General features: G+C 38.0%; 1 protein-coding gene and 2 long non-coding RNA genes across 4 annotated transcripts in view; 2 read left to right on the forward strand and 1 right to left on the reverse strand.

Annotated features, from left to right (window-relative positions):
• The window catches only part of LOC139950678 (protein dispatched homolog 3-like), a 29,647-nt gene extending 26,311 nt beyond the window's left edge, over window positions 1–3,336 (forward strand). For both annotated transcript variants that reach the window (XM_071949468.1, XM_071949469.1), the window contains exon 20: window positions 53–3,336. In XM_071949468.1, the coding sequence (XP_071805569.1) occupies window positions 53–418 (366 nt within the window). In that variant the 3' untranslated portion in view covers window positions 419–3,336. The remainder of the gene's footprint in view (window positions 1–52) is intronic.
• A 3,060-nt stretch (window positions 3,337–6,396) lies between these two features.
• LOC139950517 (uncharacterized) lies at window positions 6,397–13,131 on the forward strand. The gene is made up of 3 exons (XR_011787666.1): window positions 6,397–6,480; window positions 7,525–7,636; window positions 11,366–13,131. It is a non-coding gene; the product is annotated as an uncharacterized lncRNA (long non-coding RNA).
• A 762-nt stretch (window positions 13,132–13,893) lies between these two features.
• Window positions 13,894–18,011, reverse strand: LOC139950704 (uncharacterized). Its single transcript, XR_011787690.1, has 3 exons — window positions 17,622–18,011; window positions 16,303–16,377; window positions 13,894–15,008 (listed from the first exon to the last, which is right to left on the reverse strand). It is a non-coding gene; the product is annotated as an uncharacterized lncRNA (long non-coding RNA).
• Between the last annotated feature and the right edge of the window lie 2,531 nt (window positions 18,012–20,542).

Here is a 20,542-nt window from a genome sequence, read left to right on the forward strand (position 1 = left end):
ATCACCATTTCACATTTATTAATATGATTTCTGTTTTAACTTGAAACACCAGACAGCAGCAGAGATGCGGAATTGGCGAATCCGTCACTCGGTCAGCACAATCGGCGTGTCAATCCTGAGCAGTGCCATCACAACCATCATCGCCTCAATCCCTCTCTGTTTCACTACCATCCAGATCTTTGCCAAGTTTGGCAAGATCGTCGCCATGAACACGTTCGTCTCAATCTTCTACACGCTGACAGCATGCACTGCGTTCCTGAGCATCGCGGGACCAGCTAGGTATCAATGGAACCTCAAGTGGTTTGTGTTCAGCGCGTTGGTGCTCTGCGCGCTCATCGGAGCGGTCGTCGCTGCATTGTTTGTGCTCCACACGTCGGGGGTGTCTATTCCAGGACCCTCTGGGAGCCCTCTCTTCTAAAAAAGAAAAATGGAGTTCTTCTTCTTAACTTCTGAACTTTCTCATCAGCTCCCAATTTCTTAAAGCCTGTAAGTTTTCATGCTCTACTTATTTAGCGAACTAATCACTGCTCACTGTAAGCAAAGCAAAAGACTTGCTATCTAGGCGTGAACATTCTTTCACAGAAAAAGAAAAGTTGAAGATTTTCATTTATTTGTATTCCTCGCTGGCGAAGCAAGCCAAAGGGGTATTACACGTTGCCTTGTGTGTGTGTTTGTGTGTGCAATCATTGTCTGAGCGATAACTCATGAAGGACTTGGCATAACAACTCCAAACTTAGTGTGTGAATTGGTCTTGGGATCTCCCTGAAGCCTATTGTTTTTGGACCCCCATGGTCAAATGTGAAGGTCATTATGGCTAAAACAAAAGAAATATTGTCTAATTATTGTCTCAGCCATAACCCTAGAATGAGATTAATCACTGCAGGTCCTTTGTGTTTTTTTAACACAATATTCTAAACATTATAATGTTAACATTTATGGCGCTTGAGCTAGGTCCTGTAGACCAGTGCTGTGGTATAGATACACAAAACATTGTCTTGTATATAATCAGATATGTACAGTAAGGAAGATAGATTTTATACAATATTTAGTGGTTGCCATCAGTCTTTGCTTATGAATAGAAGAGTTTACTGTCCTCAAATTAATAACCGTATTTCTAACACGCCTTTTTCCAAAGGATTCAAAGCACAAAGTATTTACTGCAAGGTGACTGGGTGAAGTTGTAATTATGAATTATGGAAGGTGCTGTGGCCCAATATGCTGCCTATCAAACCGGGAACACTGGGACAAACCACTTCTCTTTTTGATAAGTGCACTGGGCTAGCTTATGTGAGTTACACACAAAATTAAAGGACATAAACAAAAACGCAAAAATCTTTGAAAGGATTTGTTTAATGAGAGTGGCACTTAGTGGGAGCAGACTATGTTGAAATCTTAAGATCTCGCTAAGCAACCTACATAGTTGACATAATCATGTCTCCTGCTAGAGGGGCAGAGCTGCCTGTACACAAAATGTAGCTAAGCACAAAACTATTTTGCTTACCAATAAAAGGTTACCAACCGAGTAGGCTTTGGCAACATGAAAACTTGTGCTCCATCGAGCCGCGACTTCAACATTAATCAGACACAAATGGTTATGCCTTGCATAGCAACAATGAGCTGGTTACCAGTCAAAAAGTAGACACGCTTGCTGGTAGGGAACCTTAGTCTGGTAAGCACAATTTGGTTGTGCTAAGTAACTTGTTTTGCTTAAGCAGGTTTATGAAACTAGATCACTATCTAACATATGCTTAGGGTATATTTTACTGAATTTGTAAGCTTATAGGAATTATTTAAGAGGGAGACTTTGCATTCTTATAGTTTATTTGAAATACTTATATAAACATGTGGTCTATGGTTTCGTAATTTATATACTCAGAGATTATTTTATGGAAACAACTCACTTTGTTGCTTTTATTTAGTGGATATGGACTGTATGTATATTTATATTATCGTTTTCTTTTTAATATTTATAATGGTGACGCTTTGGCTAGGTGTTTTTTGCATTATAATTTTATTGCTTTTTACATAATGTATATACTTTTATGTGACATGATGCCAATTTGTTTATGGAAATAAATACTATTTAATGTATTTTTTATTCTTAAGAATGAAATCAAGGATAAAATTACAAATCAAAATTATGTTTTAATCTTTTAAAAATGAGAATGAAAGCTTTTGATGACTGAACTTGCCCTCCGCCTCATCATGAAATAAACTGCATACATTTAATGTATAATTCTGTTTAATGACATGTGGTTGCCTTCAGTGGTTGCCTTCAGTGGTAATACCCCACCAATCACAAACTTTCCTGCCTTAAAGAATTGTTTTTTGGCTAACAAAACAGTTGCTAGAAGTGTAAGCACTTTATGTAATCCACTATACATTAACTGGAAATAATGTTATAGTGGTTTAAGTTTGCTCAGTATTTGCTCACTTTCACAAGAATAAAATTATGTGTAACGGAATGATCCGTTTTTGACCATAACAGCGATCAAAGTTCTTGTAAGTTTCTTATGTTTTGAAGGATCAGTTGACGTTTTATGTTTTTTAGTCTAGGGATGCTAATGAAGTTGTTGTTTTTCTTACATGGCCTTACTTTAAAGCCAACTATGCAATAACTTGGGTCATTAGGCAAGACCAAGTCTCCCCATAGAATTGTCACACACGCTACTGGTCAGCCAAACTTTTCCTCTTAATTTGTTATACCGCCCTCTTGTGGTGGAATGCAACTTCAGTTTGCAACAAACCATTCTTTCATAGAGTTATGCTGTATTATGATTTTGAACTAATTTGATGGTCTGGAATAATTATTATTTTATCAAACGATGTGTGTAAACGCCAAGTTTCTATTGTACTTTTAAAGCTGGGGTAAAATATTGGTTTTTATTTTAATATTGACAAGGCTGCCATTCGCTGTCTCCCGGCTAAAACTTGAAAAACTAAAAATAGATTCTTAAAACCTTCAAAGTATCGACAAATTTGTAAACTGCGAGTACTGCAAACTTCTGGTAGTTTGATACGACTTTATGTAGTTTGTGTATTAATGTTAATGTGGGCACCCCTTCCAGACAGAAAAAGTTCAAGATACAATCTTAATCTTTACAAGGGAAAATACATGTGTTTTTGTAAGCCGCAAGAGCAATTGACACAGAGTCTAGCAGTTCAAAATATGTTTGTGTGAAATCAGTCACTTGCCGGTAACGAGGACTTCTAATTAAGTAATTTTTCAAAAACAATTAGGCGAGGGTAATTACATTATGTAAGTGAATGCATCCAGTAATGATGTAGCGTTATGAATTAATAGTTGGTCAGAATAAAGACGTAGAACGACTAGTGCACTTTGATCTTGTTCGCTGATAATTAAGCCTTCCTCTGATTACAATGTAAGGGATCCTATGTGGAATGAAGATTCACACGACATTTCCTCTCTTCTGGCCAACGTGTTATTAGGCCAAGTAAAAAAATATACCAGTTGATCGTCCGGGTTTTTCCAAAAAAAGTACGATGAGCGCCTTTTTTTTCCTTTTTTTTCAAAGGTGGCCGCCAAGTTCAATCTGGCCACCATTTCTTCAGTTTAAAGTCACCACTTACTTTGTGTGGGTACAAGTTTTTAAAAGATTGGTAAGTTAAATGAGCAATACACAGAAAATGTGTTTTTTTTAACAAAAAAGTAAAACTATAAATAATGCGGTAAAAAGGATGAGGGATAAGGACGATCAACTTTTTTTTGCCTTGGCCTTCGTTTTCATCGTGGAGTCAAAACTCTCCATCTCTCTAGCGTGCAAGGTCGTCCTGCACGTAGACAGATTCAGACCGGAAATGTTATTGGAGGAATTTGTTCGTCTTCACCTCCGAATTATTAAAAGGAGTGTTACCTATGCTAAGCGTGTGACCATTTCCCTCTACTGTAGTTACATTTACAGCTGGCAAATCCAAGAGGAAACACACATAAATAAACATGGGAGCTCTCGTGCAAGTGGTGAATTAGTGATTTCCCTTCGGCTTGTTGGGGGGGGGGGGCTGTACTTTCATCTATAGCCCACCCCCAGTATCGCGAGAGGTGATTCTTAGATCTGTCTATTTCCGCACTGTCAGTCTGTCAAATTATGCAACAACTTGCTGAAAATATTTCCCGCTGAGAGAGAGAAAAGTACTTTGACTTCTTGTAACCATAAAGGGCAATGACTCTTTTTAGTTCTTATGAAGAAAATAGTGTGTTGATTTCAAAGATGGCAAAGAACAGTCTGCCGTTTCACCGAACTCTTCTTAACTTAGGATTAATCTTAGGATTTATGACCAGTTAAATTCCGTATCCGAAAGCGTAGGACGCATTGAACCCATCCTAAGTTAAGACGGGTTACTCTTCCTAACTCGAGATAGGATTGATCCTAGCGTTTCGTGAAATCGGCTGTAGGTCTCTCAAATGGCATCAGTGTAAATTGGGGTCTGGTGAGTGAAGTAGTCAGCTTCTTCAAGTTTAAGTTCAAGTTCAATATTTCCACTCAATTATTTAAAACAATGAACAAATATAACATCGCAGGAGAGAAAACTTAATAGAGGAAGAACCACTTTCCCTATAGTGATACCTGTAGGCTGGTGAGGTCGGCATACGTCAAAGATATAATTGGGTGACCAAAATACCCCACCCCCTTCACATCTCAGACACCCTTCAACCAAATTGCTACAGACTTAGAGACTTTCACCCGGATTTACGTCCTGGCATTATCAATTTGGAATCCCTTTTAGCAATACATTTATCTACCCCCATCCCATCCCCACCTGTTCAGGTATTGCAACTAGTAAAGACCGAAGAAGAACCCAAACAGCTTCAAAGATTCCCCCACCTGTTCCCTGCCGGTGCTGTTGCGACGGGCACACGCGATGTCGCTTGAGACGGGTACACCTAACCAAGTCAAAAGCAACTTGGTCTTAATTTGATGGGAGACCATGATTACTGCTTATGGTACTGAAGTTAATGCGATGACTGGCCGAGCGTGGAAGCTATTCATTATAATGTAGTGAACTAGTCATGAATTTTGTAGACCCGGAGTTAAACGGAGGTCACGGGAACCTTGGTGGTCTTGTTGTGGTGGGACAACAATAGCAGAACAGAGGGATGCATTTTCAGCATCTTTGATAATAACAGATTTGAATGTACATCACAGATGAATGCTCAGGGAGTTTTAAATGGATCAAGAAATAATTGTTTGGCAATAAATTCATGTTAATTTAGCAACACTTTTTAAACTCACACCATTATAATTTCAGGGAGTAGGGCGTGGTCCAAACTGATGATTCTTCAATTCGGGGGAAAATGGCACCCTCGGCTTCGCCTCGGGTGACATACCCCCCCCCCCCCCATGGGTATACAAAACGCGATGGTCCCCGTCCCACGTGCAAACATTGTAAAGTTGATTGCCAAATAATGTTGTTTATACACAACTCATTAACTCTGCAGCTGTCCAAGTTTCGACAACGTTTGTCGGTTGTCGCCAAGATTATAATAAACAAACAAAAAAGACCAGAAAACCAGTCCTTTTAAAAAATAAATTATGTTTTCAAATAATTATATGGATACACGTAAGGTTATGAGATATGCTATTAAGTACACAATTCTGGATAAAAACTTGCAATACATGACTTTTCTTGTAGCGAAAACATTGGATTTTGAAGAAGAGGTGACGACGTGGGCTAGCAGACGACGTTTTGCATGTTATGGGGGGGGGGGCTAAATGCGCAAGTGCACATCTGGGCCCAATTTCATAGAGCTGCTAAGCAGAAAAATTTGCTTAGCATGAAATTTGTGCCTTGATAAAAACAGGATTACCAACCCATTTTCCACGTGATGTTCAGGATAAGCAAACAACAGCTGAATATATCAGCCAAAAGCAAAATGCAACAAATGGAGATATTTTGGTTGGTAATTCTGTTTTTATCAAGGAAGAAATTTCATGCTAAGCAAATTTTCGTGCTTAGCAGCTCTATGAAATTGTGCCCTGTTGATAACGAAAGGGCGACCTCTGTCTTCTTAAATCAGTGTTCACATTATTCCTGTCGCTGAAGACTAGTAGCATAGTAAAGGGAAACCCCCCCCCCCCCCGGCGAAATTAATTCCCTGGAATGGAAAATCATTGTTTTTTTTAATAAAGAATAATTCAAAATGTGTAGCAAGGAAGATCTAATAATAAAGAACGAGAATTACGCGGGGCGGGGGGGGGGCGGTCGACATCTCACTTGTTTTACAGAATAAATAAAATATTTCCCACCCTTTTATATCTAATAAAGCTACGTTTTTCCCCCACTGTACCTAACTGTACATGTACGTTTAGAGAGTGTGGGGGCGTCTTGCATTGTGCGTGACCCGACTTGACACCTTTGCGCATGCGCAAAATAGAAGGAGGTGTATGTAAACAGGAAGGATGCACACAGTCAAAATGTCGTCTGCTAATAAAACTCGAAATGCTTTCACTGCAAACGCCGGTAAGTACCGATATTCCTGTTCAGTTTGTTCATGATTATGTCAGGAAATGGTAGTAGGTTAATTGGATTGTATTGATAACTTAAAAGGGCAATTTTGGGCAACCAAAGTTATCGGTTGTTGTGTAACGTGAAATGTCTAAAAAGTGCCTAGTGTTCGTGCGTCCCGTACCGTTGACTGTGTACACTCGGCCCATTGCTATGCTTGTAATACACGGTCATCAATCACTACCTTTCCAGTCCTGGCAGGGCATGCAGTGGGGCTACAACAGCATCACGAATGTTGACAGTTTCACAATGTGTGTAGCTTATAAATCCTCAATAAAGGATAAATGTTGTATGTGTTTGCAGAACACCAGGTCCAGGACAATATTTTCTTGTGATAAATTTGGGAACGTCTCCCGATCTCACTCCTGCCCATCACTGTTGCTGTGGCCCATGTATGATTTAATTCATAGCTAGAAACATGACCCTGTTTTGTAATGTAGTGTTTGATCCTAGAGCTATTTGGTTTGACCATGGGGGAATAAGAACCCTCCATGGTTTGACTCCGCTAGTCTAAGCCATGAGAGTTTTTACTCCCTCTAGAAAACTTAATAAACACTTGCGATCTCTGGCTGCACTCTGTGTTTCAAACAAAGTCACCCTTGCAATACATTGCTGCATCCGATCATTCCAACTCAGCTGTCTGACTGAGGCTAAAATTGCAAACTTAAAGCTTTACGTAAACTTCAGGAAATCACAAAGAATTTTAGTTGACACAAAAGCTAAGACCTCTGTTGCTCTGGCCTTTGCCTCTTGGTACTATTTTAACAGCTTTTTAAAGATTTTCCATTGGAAGTGCCGTTTGTGAAGTAAAATGAAAATGACTTTGCCCCTTTAAGCAGTATTTAAATTTCACCTTTCCGTTTTGGGTTACTGCCCTTCCTACCCCTCCCCCACCCCTAAACAAAAAAAAGAATTACCACTTAGGAAAGAAAACACAGACAAGACTCTGAATTGAAGGGTATTTTATTTTCTTTGCTTCCTTTTTTTTTTATACTCCAGATGGATCGCAATGCCCTGGATTAATCATCTCACGAATATGAATTTATTAAATTCAAGGACTAGACATCTCACTATTCATCAGTTTTGGACATCACCGCTTGAAATCATAATGGTGAGTTCCCAAACTTATAAATACTCTCATCACCAGGGTCAAACATCATAGTGCTGCTAAGCACAAAAATTTGCTTAGCATGAAATGTTTGCCATGGAAAAGCAGGATTTCCCAACCAAATTTCTACGTGATTTTCAAGATTAAGCATACAACAGCTGAATATCAGTAACTAGGAAATGCAACAAAGTGAGTAGAAATTTGGTTGGTAATCCTGTTTTTATCAAAGAAGAAATTTCATGTTAAGCAAATTTTCGTGCTTAGCAGCTCTATGAAATTGGGCCCTGTGTGTGTTTTAGACATCAATCAATGTGAATCTTATATGTCTATAATGCCACTCATTAGAGACTGCAAAGAAAGACTATCACTTACATGGAGATGAAAATAATCAAACTTTGAAAATGTCTTTGTTTTCTGATGAAACTTAATAATATAAAAACAATATTGAAGCAGCAGTGAAAAGAATCAAGTGGTTTAGTATTTTAGGTGATATAAAGTATCAAACTGATATGCACCCCACTTTTCTGCTATTTTTAGGATCCGCCCCCATGATGTTACCCCTTCTACCTCAAATCTTAGGCCTACATACTAAAAAAAAAAGTTTCTCATTTTGGCTTTTTACAAGAAAGATGGAGGCCACATTTTAAATCTATGATATCCAACTGGACAGGTCAACTCCCTATTTCTATAATTCCACTCATTAAAAAATATTACCATTTCCATGGAGATGAACATAATCAAAACAAATCAAAAATGTCTATGTTTTCTAATGAAACTTTATAATTATAAAACTTTAAAAACAAAGCAACAGTGAAAAAAATAAAGAGGTTTGGTATTTTAGGCGATCTAAAGTATCAAACCGAAATATGCACTCCACTTGTCTATCTTTCAGGATCCGCCCCCAACATGTTACCCCTTCTACTTCAAAATGTGTCTAAGGCCTACATACTAAAAAAACAGTTTCTCATTTTGGTTTTTTACAAGAAAGAATGAGGCCACTTTAAATCTATGATAGGATTTTTTTAGCATCTCTTGTTTATCCTTCAGGACCCACCCCCCCTTGTTTATCCTTCAGGACCCACCCCCAAAATGTTACCCCCTTCTTCACTTCCAATCTGTATCAACCCAAAACATGCACCCCACTTTTCTGCCTTTCATGATCCGCCCCCAACATTTTACCCCTTCTACTTCAAAATGTGTATCTTATAAAATTATAGGCCTACAAAAAAAAAATGTTTTATTGTTTTGGATTTTTACAAGAAGGCCACTCTTTAAATCCATGAAAGCATTTTTGTACCCATCTGATCAACTCCCGATAATGCCACTTGATAAAAAAAAATGCTCAAAATAATGTTTTTTATTTTTTATTTTGAAGCAGTAATGAAGCAGCAGTGAACAAAAATATTGATTCAAAAGGCGATCTAAAATACTGATTCAAAATTTGCACCCCACATTTCTGCCTTTTAGGATCTGCCCCCAATATGTAACCCCTCTCTACTTCAAGTCTTAGGCCCAAATCCTTGAAAAAAACAGTTCATTGTCATTGTCATTGTTTAAAAAAAAAAAAAAAAAAAGGAGGAGGCCATTTTTTTAATCCAAGACTTTCCCAAATCACATGTATTTGTATTGCCACTCATCAAACAAGAGTTGGCTTGTAGGCATTTGAAAATGTCTGTCTGATGAAGATATTGTGTAAAAAAAAACATTGAGGAAAAAGCAGCAGTGAAAATAAAAGTGGTTTAGTTTTTTAAGTGATCTAGAGTATCAATCTGAATTATGCACATCCAACTCTTCTGCCATTCAGGACCCACCCCCAACATGTTACCCCTTCTTCAATTCAAATCTGTCAACCCAAAACCTGCACCCCCCCCCCCCCCCCTGTCTGCCTTTCAGGACCCGGCCCCAACATTTTACTCCTTCTACTTCACCCACCCTTAACTTTTTCCCCCTTCTACCGTAAATCTGTATCAATCCTAAGCACCCCCTTTTTTGCCCTAATTCAGGACCCACCCCATAAAATTTACCCCTTTTACTTCAAATCTGTATCAATCCTATGCACCCCACTTGTCTGCCATTCAGGACCCACCCCAACATTTTACCCCCTTCTACTTCAAATCTGTATCAATCCTATGCAAGCCACTTGTCTGCCATTCAGGACCCACCCCAACATTTTACCCCTTCTACTTCAAAACTGTATCAATCCTAAGCACCCCCCTTGTCTGCCATTCAGGACCCACCCCCAACATTTAACCCCTACTACTTCAAATCTGTATCAATCCTATGCACCCCCTTGTCTGCCATTCAGGACCCACCCCCAACATTTTACCCCTTCTACTTCAAATCTGTATCAATCCTATGCATCCCACTTGTCTGCCATTCAGGACCCACCCCCAACATTTAACCCCTTCTACTTCAAATTGTATCAATCCTATGCACCCCACTTGTCTGCCATTCAGGACCCACCCCCAACATTTTACCCCTTCTACTTCAAATCTGTATCAATCCTACGCAGCCCCTTTTCTGCCATTCAGGACCCACCCCCAACCCAACAATTTTACCCCTTCTACTTCTTAATCTGTATCAATCAAATATGCACCCCCTTGTCTGCCATTCAGGGCCTGCCCCCCTAATTTTAACCCTTCTACTTCAAATCTGTATCAATCCATGCATCCCACTTGTCTGCCATTCAGGACCCGCCCCAACATCAATCCAATATGAACCCCACTTGTCTGCCATTCAGGACCTGCCCCAAACATTTTACCCCTGTCAAATCTTTATCAATCCCATGCATCTCCTTGGCTGCTATTCAAGACCCAACCCCACCCAACTTATCAGGGGGTGGGGGGGGGGGGTATCCCGGGTGTCAGCAGCCGAGTAGTGGTTGCTGCGCCGGCAGTGAATTGGCTGGGGCTTGATAATTTGCCAAGGAAATCAGTGATACATTTTTATTAAATGGTATAGTTCAATTAGTTGCCAGTCTTACAATGCTAAAATGGCTATGAAGCTTCTTGTAGGCTAAGATTTTATTGTTTAATGTTAGATTTAAAAACACTTTTTCAGAATACTGTATGCCGGGCATTAACCCCCTCTCCCAGTGTGAGCTTTGTACGCTTGTGAAAATGTTGATAACTGTGAATGGCCCCTTAGTTTAGTGTTGAAGGTACAACATGTAAACACATGCTTTATTTGTCAACCATCAAACCATCAACATCTTTTCTTTTAAACTTTTCAAGACTTTTCAACTATGAGGGTACAATGATGTGCCTATATGGTCTAACTGATTGGGGTAAGGGGGGGGGGGGACGGTTCGACTTCAAAGCTGTTTCCACTTGTCCACTCACTGCCTTTAAACCCGTCCTTAGCCTACCTCTAGTACTTTTCAATCTGTGTCAATGCCGAAGGTGCAAAATGCTTACTGTTTTCTTAGACCCGCTGCCAATGTTATTACCCCTTGTACTTCAAATCTATATCACTGCCTGAGGTACAAAACACTTGGTTTGTTTTTCTAAACTTGTCGCCATTATGATTCTGTAACATTCTGTATCCTCATCACCACTCATCTGCCGTTCTTGACCTATCCCCAATATGAACATCCCTTGAGATGTAAAACACTTTTCTGCCAATCTGGATCCACCACCAATCATCAGCTCCTACAATAAACTGAATTACATCTGTGTACAATGTTTTTTTCTTGACATGAGCATTAAATATTTCTTGTGAACTTGTTTATAGAACACTCAAGATGATGACAAGCATTGGTATGAAAGATGCGCTAGCCTGACTGAAGAGAGCCTGTGAGATGCTTCCTCGTCATGATTTCAAATACGTCATCTTCTCAGCGTCTCAAGCTAATTCAGTTCATCTTTTTGATTCATTCCATACTAAGATGTTAAGGTATGTCTCACGTAGTGAGTTTTAAATTGTTGTAAAAAGATCTGTTTACAAATGGACTCTTAAAAAACCACTCAGACATCAGTCTTTACTGTTTACAACTTGACAAAGTTTATATTTATTTCAAAAGCTATGAATTTAAACAAAAGTAAAGTGTACAGCGTAAACAGACCTTTATCATGTTGGGCCATATGTGGCTGTTTATGTCATGAAGTAAAAACATTGCTCGATATAGTCGTGTACATTTTATAACTCCTTTGAATCATCAGGCCTGATACTTTGCGGAGACAAATTACGCTGCAATTGCCTCCCTGCACTCGGTCTTGGTCATTGCCTTGGTGCCCAAAATGGTCCGGTACTTATTCAAATTTCCCTCTTACTCTTGCGTTTTACTGAGAAACAGCCTTCCCCTTACAAGAATGAAGCATCAGGCCTGAAGAATGAGTAATGAAATGCAGAAATCAAAGAGCACTGAATACAAAGCAATGAAGTAAAAAGTCATGCAATCTCGTTGTACGTATGCATGGTTAATGTAAAGTGAACATAATTTTTACACAGGTCAGTTAGAGTTAAAACATGTTTTAAATGCTCAGTTTGGTTTTTATTATGTGGTAAATGATGTATTTGTATTCCACGTGATGATATTTAACTGTAAAACATTGTACAAATTGAGCAGAGCCTTTAGTTTTAAACAGAATGCAAATGTATGGAAACTTAGAGTGAACATCTGCATGTCCAGAAAGTTTTATGCTTAGTACTTAAAGTTCTATATTGTATCTTTCCACCATTTTATCTTGAAAAGTAGATTCTGCAAATACATAAGAACCCTAAAATACAGAGTTATCTAATTTTTTTAGATTTCTTTGTTGTGTTTAACTTGGAAATTTGTCTATGCAGATGGTCGTTCTAAGCTTCCATACCATTTTTAGCAACAGTTTGGAAGTCTGGCTTCCTGTCTCTTAGCTCTTTTACAACACTATTCTTAATGTTGGTACCAGACTAATTTCTTCACACACTTGTTTAATATAGCTTATAATTGTGTATAAAATGACCCTTTTTAAACAAGCTAATTAAATAAGACAGCTTCGTAATTCACAGTAAAGCGAAGCATACTATCTGTTACACTAAAAAATAAGAAGTTTGAAGGTTAGAAGTCACGAACGTGTGTTCAGTGCATTTAAATTGACGTAAATATGAGTTACATCATGTACAATTTACGCTAAGTGCCGTTTTAAGAGTTATATAAGCAATTATTTATTGAAAAAACAACTTTCCTGTGAATATTTTTGTCACCAGAATACGTACTACATGTAGAATGTTAATAGGACACTCTGTGGTGTATTCTGTACTGTTTTAAGGGCGTTTTGAAGGGTTTTGACTCTCCAGTTTTGTAATTTTCAGTGATTTTTAGAGTTTTTTTGGGCAAAAAAAAAATTTTCAAATAAAAATTAACGAGCATGCGTTTCAGGCGATTTTAAGAAAATGAATTACCAAAAAAAAAAAAATTAGTGGTGATTTTTGTAAGTTTTTACAATTTTGGATTTTCTTTAATGGAAAATAAAAAAAATTAACGAGCGTACGTTTCAGGCGATTTTAAGAAAATCATTCACCGTTAATTTTAATTTTTTTTTTTTTTTTTTTTTTTTTATTAAAATTAAATAAAATTTAGTTAAAAAAAAAATCTCGCCTCCACTCTCCTTCCTACCCGGTCCACCGCCCCCCCTCTCTCTCTCTCCGGGTCCACGCCTCCCCTCTGGTGTATCTCCGCCATGTTGCCTCCTCGTCGTGGTCCGGGATCCGTGGGCGTTCCTCTGGTGTCTCCATGTGGGCGATGTCCAGGCCGGGGCTCGAACCCGCATCGATGTCTCCAGTGTAGTCTTCCAAAGCCGTCTCCTTATCCGCTAGGCTATGGCGTCTTCCGGGTTGGAAAAAAAAAATTTCAATGTGGTATACATTAGAACGAAATTTGATGTACACATGTATTATACGCATGAACGCAGGGTAGCGATTCAGTCGTAAAAAGAGCGCCCTCTTGTGGCAATATTAACTAATATGTAATTAATAGTGCCAAAACAATTAATATTGCCACAAGAGGGCGCGCTCTCTCTCAAAAAATTCTTGAATCAAGACTACGAATCAATAGCCTACTCGGCCACATGGAAACATAAACTTGTTTGTCTGTTTTGTTTTTAATAAATATATATATATATATATATATTTTTTTTTTAATTTGAATAAGCTAAGATTGCCTTATGTGCACATGTTCGTTTCGTTTTATGAAGTCAAATAAAGCTTTTAAACAAATAAATACAGGTTTGGCAACAAAATAATGACAATCAGACAAAAACAGGTTTAGGTTAATAGTGCACCATTTTTATTTATTACAGTAATAATAATGAACAGTTTTAATATTGCACAAAATTACAATAAAGTCTCCATGCTATAACAGCAATTAACATTAATCATTCATTTTTAATTAAATCTAGAATTTCTATTATCACCTTTTTACCAGTAAATTATTTACATCAAATAATACTACCCATTTCAAAGTCCTAAAACTGCGTTTGATTATAACTCAAGTTCGATATGGATAACTAAATGAGAAAAGTTTGATAACTTATTATTGAATGATCAAATAACACTTTTCTTCTCAAAAAGTACAGTACTTTGTTTAAATTATCCATCAAGCTGAAAACAGACCGTCTCCTGGATTATGGATATTTTTTGTGTGAATTCTTCTGGAGTAATGTAGTTATTGCAAAAGTGGTAATTTCTCACTCAAATAATAAAAGTCATCAGACCTGAAGCCTTGTATTATGCATTGGAAGCACACTTAGTGCATGCAGCAATAGATATTTTCTGTCATTATTTGTATTGCAACTTTGATGACTATCTGAGTGCACAAAAATTTTACAAATTTGTTACTTTATGCATAGTTGTGATACACCAAGTGCAAAAAACTGGTCTTTGACAAAACTGTGTCCAGTGCCTTTAATTGAACCATATTAAGTCTGAAATTGTTGTAGTTTTTTAACTAAGATTCTTTTTACTACACAGTTTGCACACACAGATCTGTGTTAAACATTGTCAATGTGGGAATCAGCGAGGTTGCTGTCCATTTCATGTTGCTGTCCATTTAAGAATCCTTAAGAAGCTGTCCATATAAGAATCCAAATGTCACTGTCCATACGAATCAGCCGTTGCTGTCCATGTAGGAATCCAAACGTCGCTCTGTCCATACGAATCAGCCGTTGCTGTCCATGTGGAAACCAAACATCGCTCTGTCCATACGAATCAGCCGCTGCTGTCCATGAAGGAATCCAAACGTTGCTGTTCATTTTAGGAATCAGATGTTGCTGTCTATGTAGGAATCAGATGTTGCTGTCTGTAGAACTCCAAATGTAGCTGCCCCATGTGGGAATCAAAAGCAGATGTCAACGTTGGAATCAAACATCACCGCTCATATAAGAATTGGATGTCTGACCTGCACATAAAAATGAAAACCACAAAAATAATGTCAATAAAAATGTCATAAATGATATCCTAAGTAAACTTTCCTGGGTGAACCTTCATAAGCCATTTTGAGATATGGACACAATACTACAACACTATAAGGTTTTGGTAAATTTGTCTGTAATACACCCTAACCAAACAGCACACTCCTATCACATCCGCCATACCTCAAAAAGGCTTTAAATGACTGCTTACTGCAAAATTTTGTGCTTCAATCACTATTCTTCGCTTGCAGGGCAAGCCCCGAATGTCAGTGCTTGCTGTGTAAACAAAGAATGTCTAGTAATGTGGAGTACACAATCACACAAGGCAAGATTCCCTTCTTTCCTGCTTCCGTAATGGCCAATTTTTCGCTTACGGTAAGCAGAGCCATGAAATTGGGCCCTGTTGTGTGAATGAACAATTTTTCAACTATATTCGCCATTAATAACTGCTAAAACTAGTGTTCCAACAAACTTTAAAAAAAAAATTGTTTCTTAAAAATTTATGACAAGTTTCTCAAAATCAAGCGCATAAAAGTTAATCAAGCTGTTCAATAAACGATACCCCACAACAAACAATACATTGCCCAATAATAAATATTTTACAGTTTCAACTACAGCAAACGAATTTGACATACAAAAATATTTATTTCCCCAATAAATGTTTGAGTTGTGTATACAGAAAATAATTATGTTTGTCATACTTATAAACCGCCAAAAATGTGTACAAAACCAAGAGAGAAAAAAAAAATGTTTCTTCAAGAGTAAATTGTTCAAATTGAACAAAACAGGGAAACAAAATCAAATTAAAAAGAAATTTGTGTTTCTCGAGGCATTCACTGTAAAATAAAACTTGATGCAAAGTGTTTTGTTTTAAACTTCACTTTTATCTCTTTTTTGAGGGGGTGTTGAAAAAGGGGTTTCAAATAGATCTGGAAATTTTGTTAAGGTTAGAAATGATTGGACTTTGGAAATTACATGTATCACAACAAAACATTTTTATCCAGGGATAAACACAGTTTGATAGGTAACCGGGGAAACAGTTGACCCCTGATAAAGTTTATGTACAATGACCCTGGATACATATTGGGAAAGTTAAAGAATGTTGTAGTGATTGGTTTCAGCATTAAAAAGTAACAATTGGACAAGAAAGATGTCTGCCTCAAGTGAAGATACAGCTGCCATAATTAAGGGTGAAGTGACTCAAGGAAGATTGTCCTCCACAAACTCACAGCCGAGCAATAATGATCAGGATTTATGTACTGGCATATCATTTTTACTCACCATGTTTAAGATGTAATGAAGATGTTCACACTGTAGCATGATGCTTGATTGACCTTGACCAGGAACAACAACACACTAGGAACAAAAACAATGAACTCAAAAAATTATAAAGAAATCAAAAGAGGAAACACAATTAATAATCAAGTGAAAGCCAGCAAACTTTTTTATTGGATTTAAATAAAGTTTGATGTTGAAATTGTTTGGGAAAAAAATTGTCAGCTTTACATGGTTGATATAAGCAAAAGCAATCTTGTTTCTCAAAACACCTTTTAAATTTGTGTAACCAAGCTGAACACTTCAACAGAAAAAAAAAGAACTGGTGGGTATTTGTCCCTTACAAAATAATTTCTTAAATTTGAGGTGAAAAACATGGTTCTAAAAATCTATTATTATAAACTTCAGTGGAAAAAGTTATGTTTCTCAAAACAACTTTCAAAATATCTTGTTTCTCGAAACACCTTTCAACAATTTTAATAAAAGTTGAAGAAAGCACTGTTTCAACAACATAAAAAAAGACTGGTAAAAAAGGAAATGTTTTTCATCCTTTCAGAATAATTTCTGTAAATTGTTTTTACACTTCACTGGAAAAACTGTTTTTCTCAAAAACACCTTTTTTTTACGCCATTAAAGTAGAGCGCCCTCTATAGAGGTCAAACACTCGTTGCTCATCATGACATTCGACCGTGGGCCGTGTACTAAAACAGCTGTTTGTGTTTATAATATTAAATAATCACGGGGCATAAAGTTAAAAAAACAGTATGTACAACAAGGCAAGAATCCGGGGAAGAAGTTCTTGCTTGGATCAATTTAAGAAGTTCCGCAGACAAGTAGAGAGGAACATCAGGAAGGCTCTTAAGTATGAGGTCACATTGGTGATGGTCTCAAATCCCATACCATTCTGGAACTTTATCAAAGCTAACAAACGGGAATCGACCAGGGTCTCCTCTCTTTAAGTCAACAACATCATGTCATTAAGGGCTCAAGAAAAGGCAGAGGCACTTAAGAAACAATTTACATCAGTCTCCACATATGAGAATATTCATAACATTCGACATCTTAGCAGAAGTGATGTAGGCCTACCCCAGTCAATCCTGAGTTAGTCATATCCACAGAAGGAGTTAGAGAATTTTATCAAAGACCTGAAGAGCCACAAAGCTACTGGCCCTGACCATGAAGATAGAATTGCTCCATGGCCATGCCCTGAAGAACTGCCAGCCCAGCTCGTGTACTGAACATGCTGAAGGAATGTGCCAGCAGCTTCACCTTTTTTTATTGAGTTTGTTAATAAGGGACATAGTTAATAACATTGGTTACCTTACCTTTACTTTAGTTACATTGGTTGCATCATGGCGAGGATCATCCATAGACATCAACATCTAGTCAGCTACTTGTCAAAGTCTGTCATTAGGTGAGGACATGGTGAAGCTGCCAGTGCCACCAAACCATCGTCGTCATGCCTGTCGTCCATCCACAGCATTCACTGCTTGCAGTACAGTACTGACCCATGCAGTGTGCACGACGAAGGATAACACTCAGACTGTAGTCTTTCAGTTCTCACTACCTACCAGTCACCAAGGAATGTATGCATGATTCTTAGCTTTGGAGTAATCCTTATGAACAGCCACATTTTATAAGAAGAGTCCTTGTAGATATGGTTCAAACCAGACATTTTGTTGAATTTACTCAGCTGTCATCGCTCGTCGAACGTAAACATTGCCTCCATTGACAGCATGATGCATTGCGTCATAGTTACCTACAATTGAACTACAGAGGGCGCACTCCATTAAAAAAAAACCGGAAAGACGGATTATTAAATTGACGCATAAAACTGGATATGATTCTTTTTTCAATATTATTGGTTGTTTCTTTAAAACACCCAACTGCGTTGACCCACGTTGTCCTCCAATTAGGAGACAGCTCGTCTTGTCAAACGACTTCAGTATCAAAAATATCTGTCTCTACGTTTAGAAACAAAAAAGGGGGAGTGACAAAGTTCGTATCTCTGAAGGGTGACGCGACGTTTTAAAGCAAACTTTTGTTCAAATCAACGGGGGTTATTTTCTGTATGTAAGAGAAAGTCAAGTTGACCCACATTTCGCTAAAATTTACAAAGTTACAGTTCGTTAATATGCATGTTTTCAATACTAGTAATATTTGATGAATAAGTTGTGTAGGCCTACGTTATGTACGAAGATGATGTCGCAGATGGACCCTTTCGTAACTCGGACCAATCAGCCCCAGGACTGTTTTGACCAAGTAAGGTTAGCGTGACGGGAACTCAATGCCTTTGGCTTCGACAGTGATGGGCTCTGTTAGAGCAGGATTTGAACCAAAGACCTTTGTAAGGGGGTGACTTTGTTTTAGGGTGTGACTTTGTAAGGGTGTGACTTTGTAAGGGTGTGACTTTGTAAGGGTGTGACTTTGTAAAGGGAGTGACTTTGTAAGGGTGTGACTTTGTAAGGGTGTGACTTTGTAAGGGTGTGACTTTGTAAGGGTGTGACTTTGTAAAAGGGGGTGACTTTGTTTTAGGGTGTGACTTTGTAAGGGTGTGACTTTGTAAGGGGTGACTTTGTAAGGGGGTGACTTTGTCAGGGAGTGACTTTGTAAGGGGGTGACTTTGTAAGGGGTGACTTTGTAAGGGGGTGACTTTGTCAGGGAGTGACTTTGTAAGGGGGTGACTTTGTCAGGGAGTGACTTTGTAAGGGGGTGACTTTGTCAGTGGGTGACTTTGTCAGGGAGTGACTTTGTAAGGGGGTGACTTTGTAAGGGGTGACTTTGTAAGGGGGTGACTTTGTAAGGGGTGACTTTGTAAGGGGGTGACTTTGTAAGGGGTGACTTTGTCAGGGAGTGACTTTGTAAGGGGGTGACTTTGTAAGGGAGTGACTTTGTAAGGGGGTGACTTTGTAAGGGGGTGACTTTGTAAGGGGTGACTTTGTAAGGGGTGACTTTGTCAGGGAGTGACTTTGTAAGGGGGTAACTTTAAAAGGGGCGACTTTGTAAGGGGGTGACTTTGTAAAGGGCGACTTTGTATAAGGGGGACTTTGAAAGGAGTAACTTTGTCAGATGGCGAGATTTGTAAGGGATTACTTTGTAAGGGGACCTCAAACTCTAATTCTATGTTTCGAAATCTAAATCGTGGACAATTTACTTCTTTCTCGATAAATACGTACCTTTAGAGGGAGTCGTTTCTCAATGTTTTATACTATAACAACAAAAGCTCTCCATTGCTCGTCGTCACCAAGTAAGGTTTTATGCTAATAACTATTTTGAGTAACTACCAATATAGTGTCCACTGCCTTTAACAGAAGTCAGCGTTCCCAAAGCGTGCTTGAGCCCCCCCCCCCCCCCCCCCCAAAAAAAAAAAAAGAACTCAACAACCCCAAAATGCGATCAAAGAATGTTTAATGGCACTGGACACCGTGAATAAATCAGTAGTAATTACTTAATATAATTTGGTATCATTTCGTGCCAGTCCATTAATTGCATTACTCACATCATTCCACATGGCCTTTGTGGTTCTGCAGATTCTGCAGTTAAATCTAACATGCATGTACATAATATAAAAACCAATCTGTAAGGACAGGCGTGTTTATCAAGCTTTGATCTAAATTTTTGCTCTAAAATGCATCAAATTTTGCCCAAAATGCACAAGGTGTTTTTATCAAACTTTGCCTGAAAATGTATTAAGGCATATATAGCCTTATGTATTTATCAAATTTTGCTCCAAATTTTCCTGAAAATACGACAAGGTTGTGGGTGCGCATTACCAATTTGTGCTCAAATTTTGCCTGAAAATACAAGTTATTATATTATGCCTTGGGTATTAATATTTTATCAAATTTAGCTAAAAATTTGCCCGAAAATGCAACAAGCCTTGCTTATTATCAAATTTGTGTCTGAAAATGGAACAAGGCATAACTATTTTGTAAATTTTTAGTGGAAATAATATCCAATTATTTTGCTCAAGTTTTGCCTGAAATGTTGCCTTGTGTCTTCATCAAGACTGTGAGTGCTTTCATTTGTACATGAATAAAGGCCGATGTATTTACGGGCAAGTCAACCATTGGTTGATTTGTCAGAACTCTGAACTGTTATCTCATTATTTGAATAATCTACTTGGCCGCCATGTTTTCCCACAATAAAATAAATTGAGTGTGTTTTAATTTTATCCGAGTTTCTTTGCGCAAAAACTTGCTAAAAGCGACTTGTATACGCACCCAGTTGCATTGTGGGCAAAAAT

The sequence above is a fragment of the Asterias amurensis genome, chromosome 18 (assembly GCF_032118995.1).
Source record: "Asterias amurensis chromosome 18, ASM3211899v1".
NCBI classification, from domain to species: Eukaryota; Metazoa; Echinodermata; class Asteroidea; order Forcipulatida; family Asteriidae; genus Asterias; species Asterias amurensis.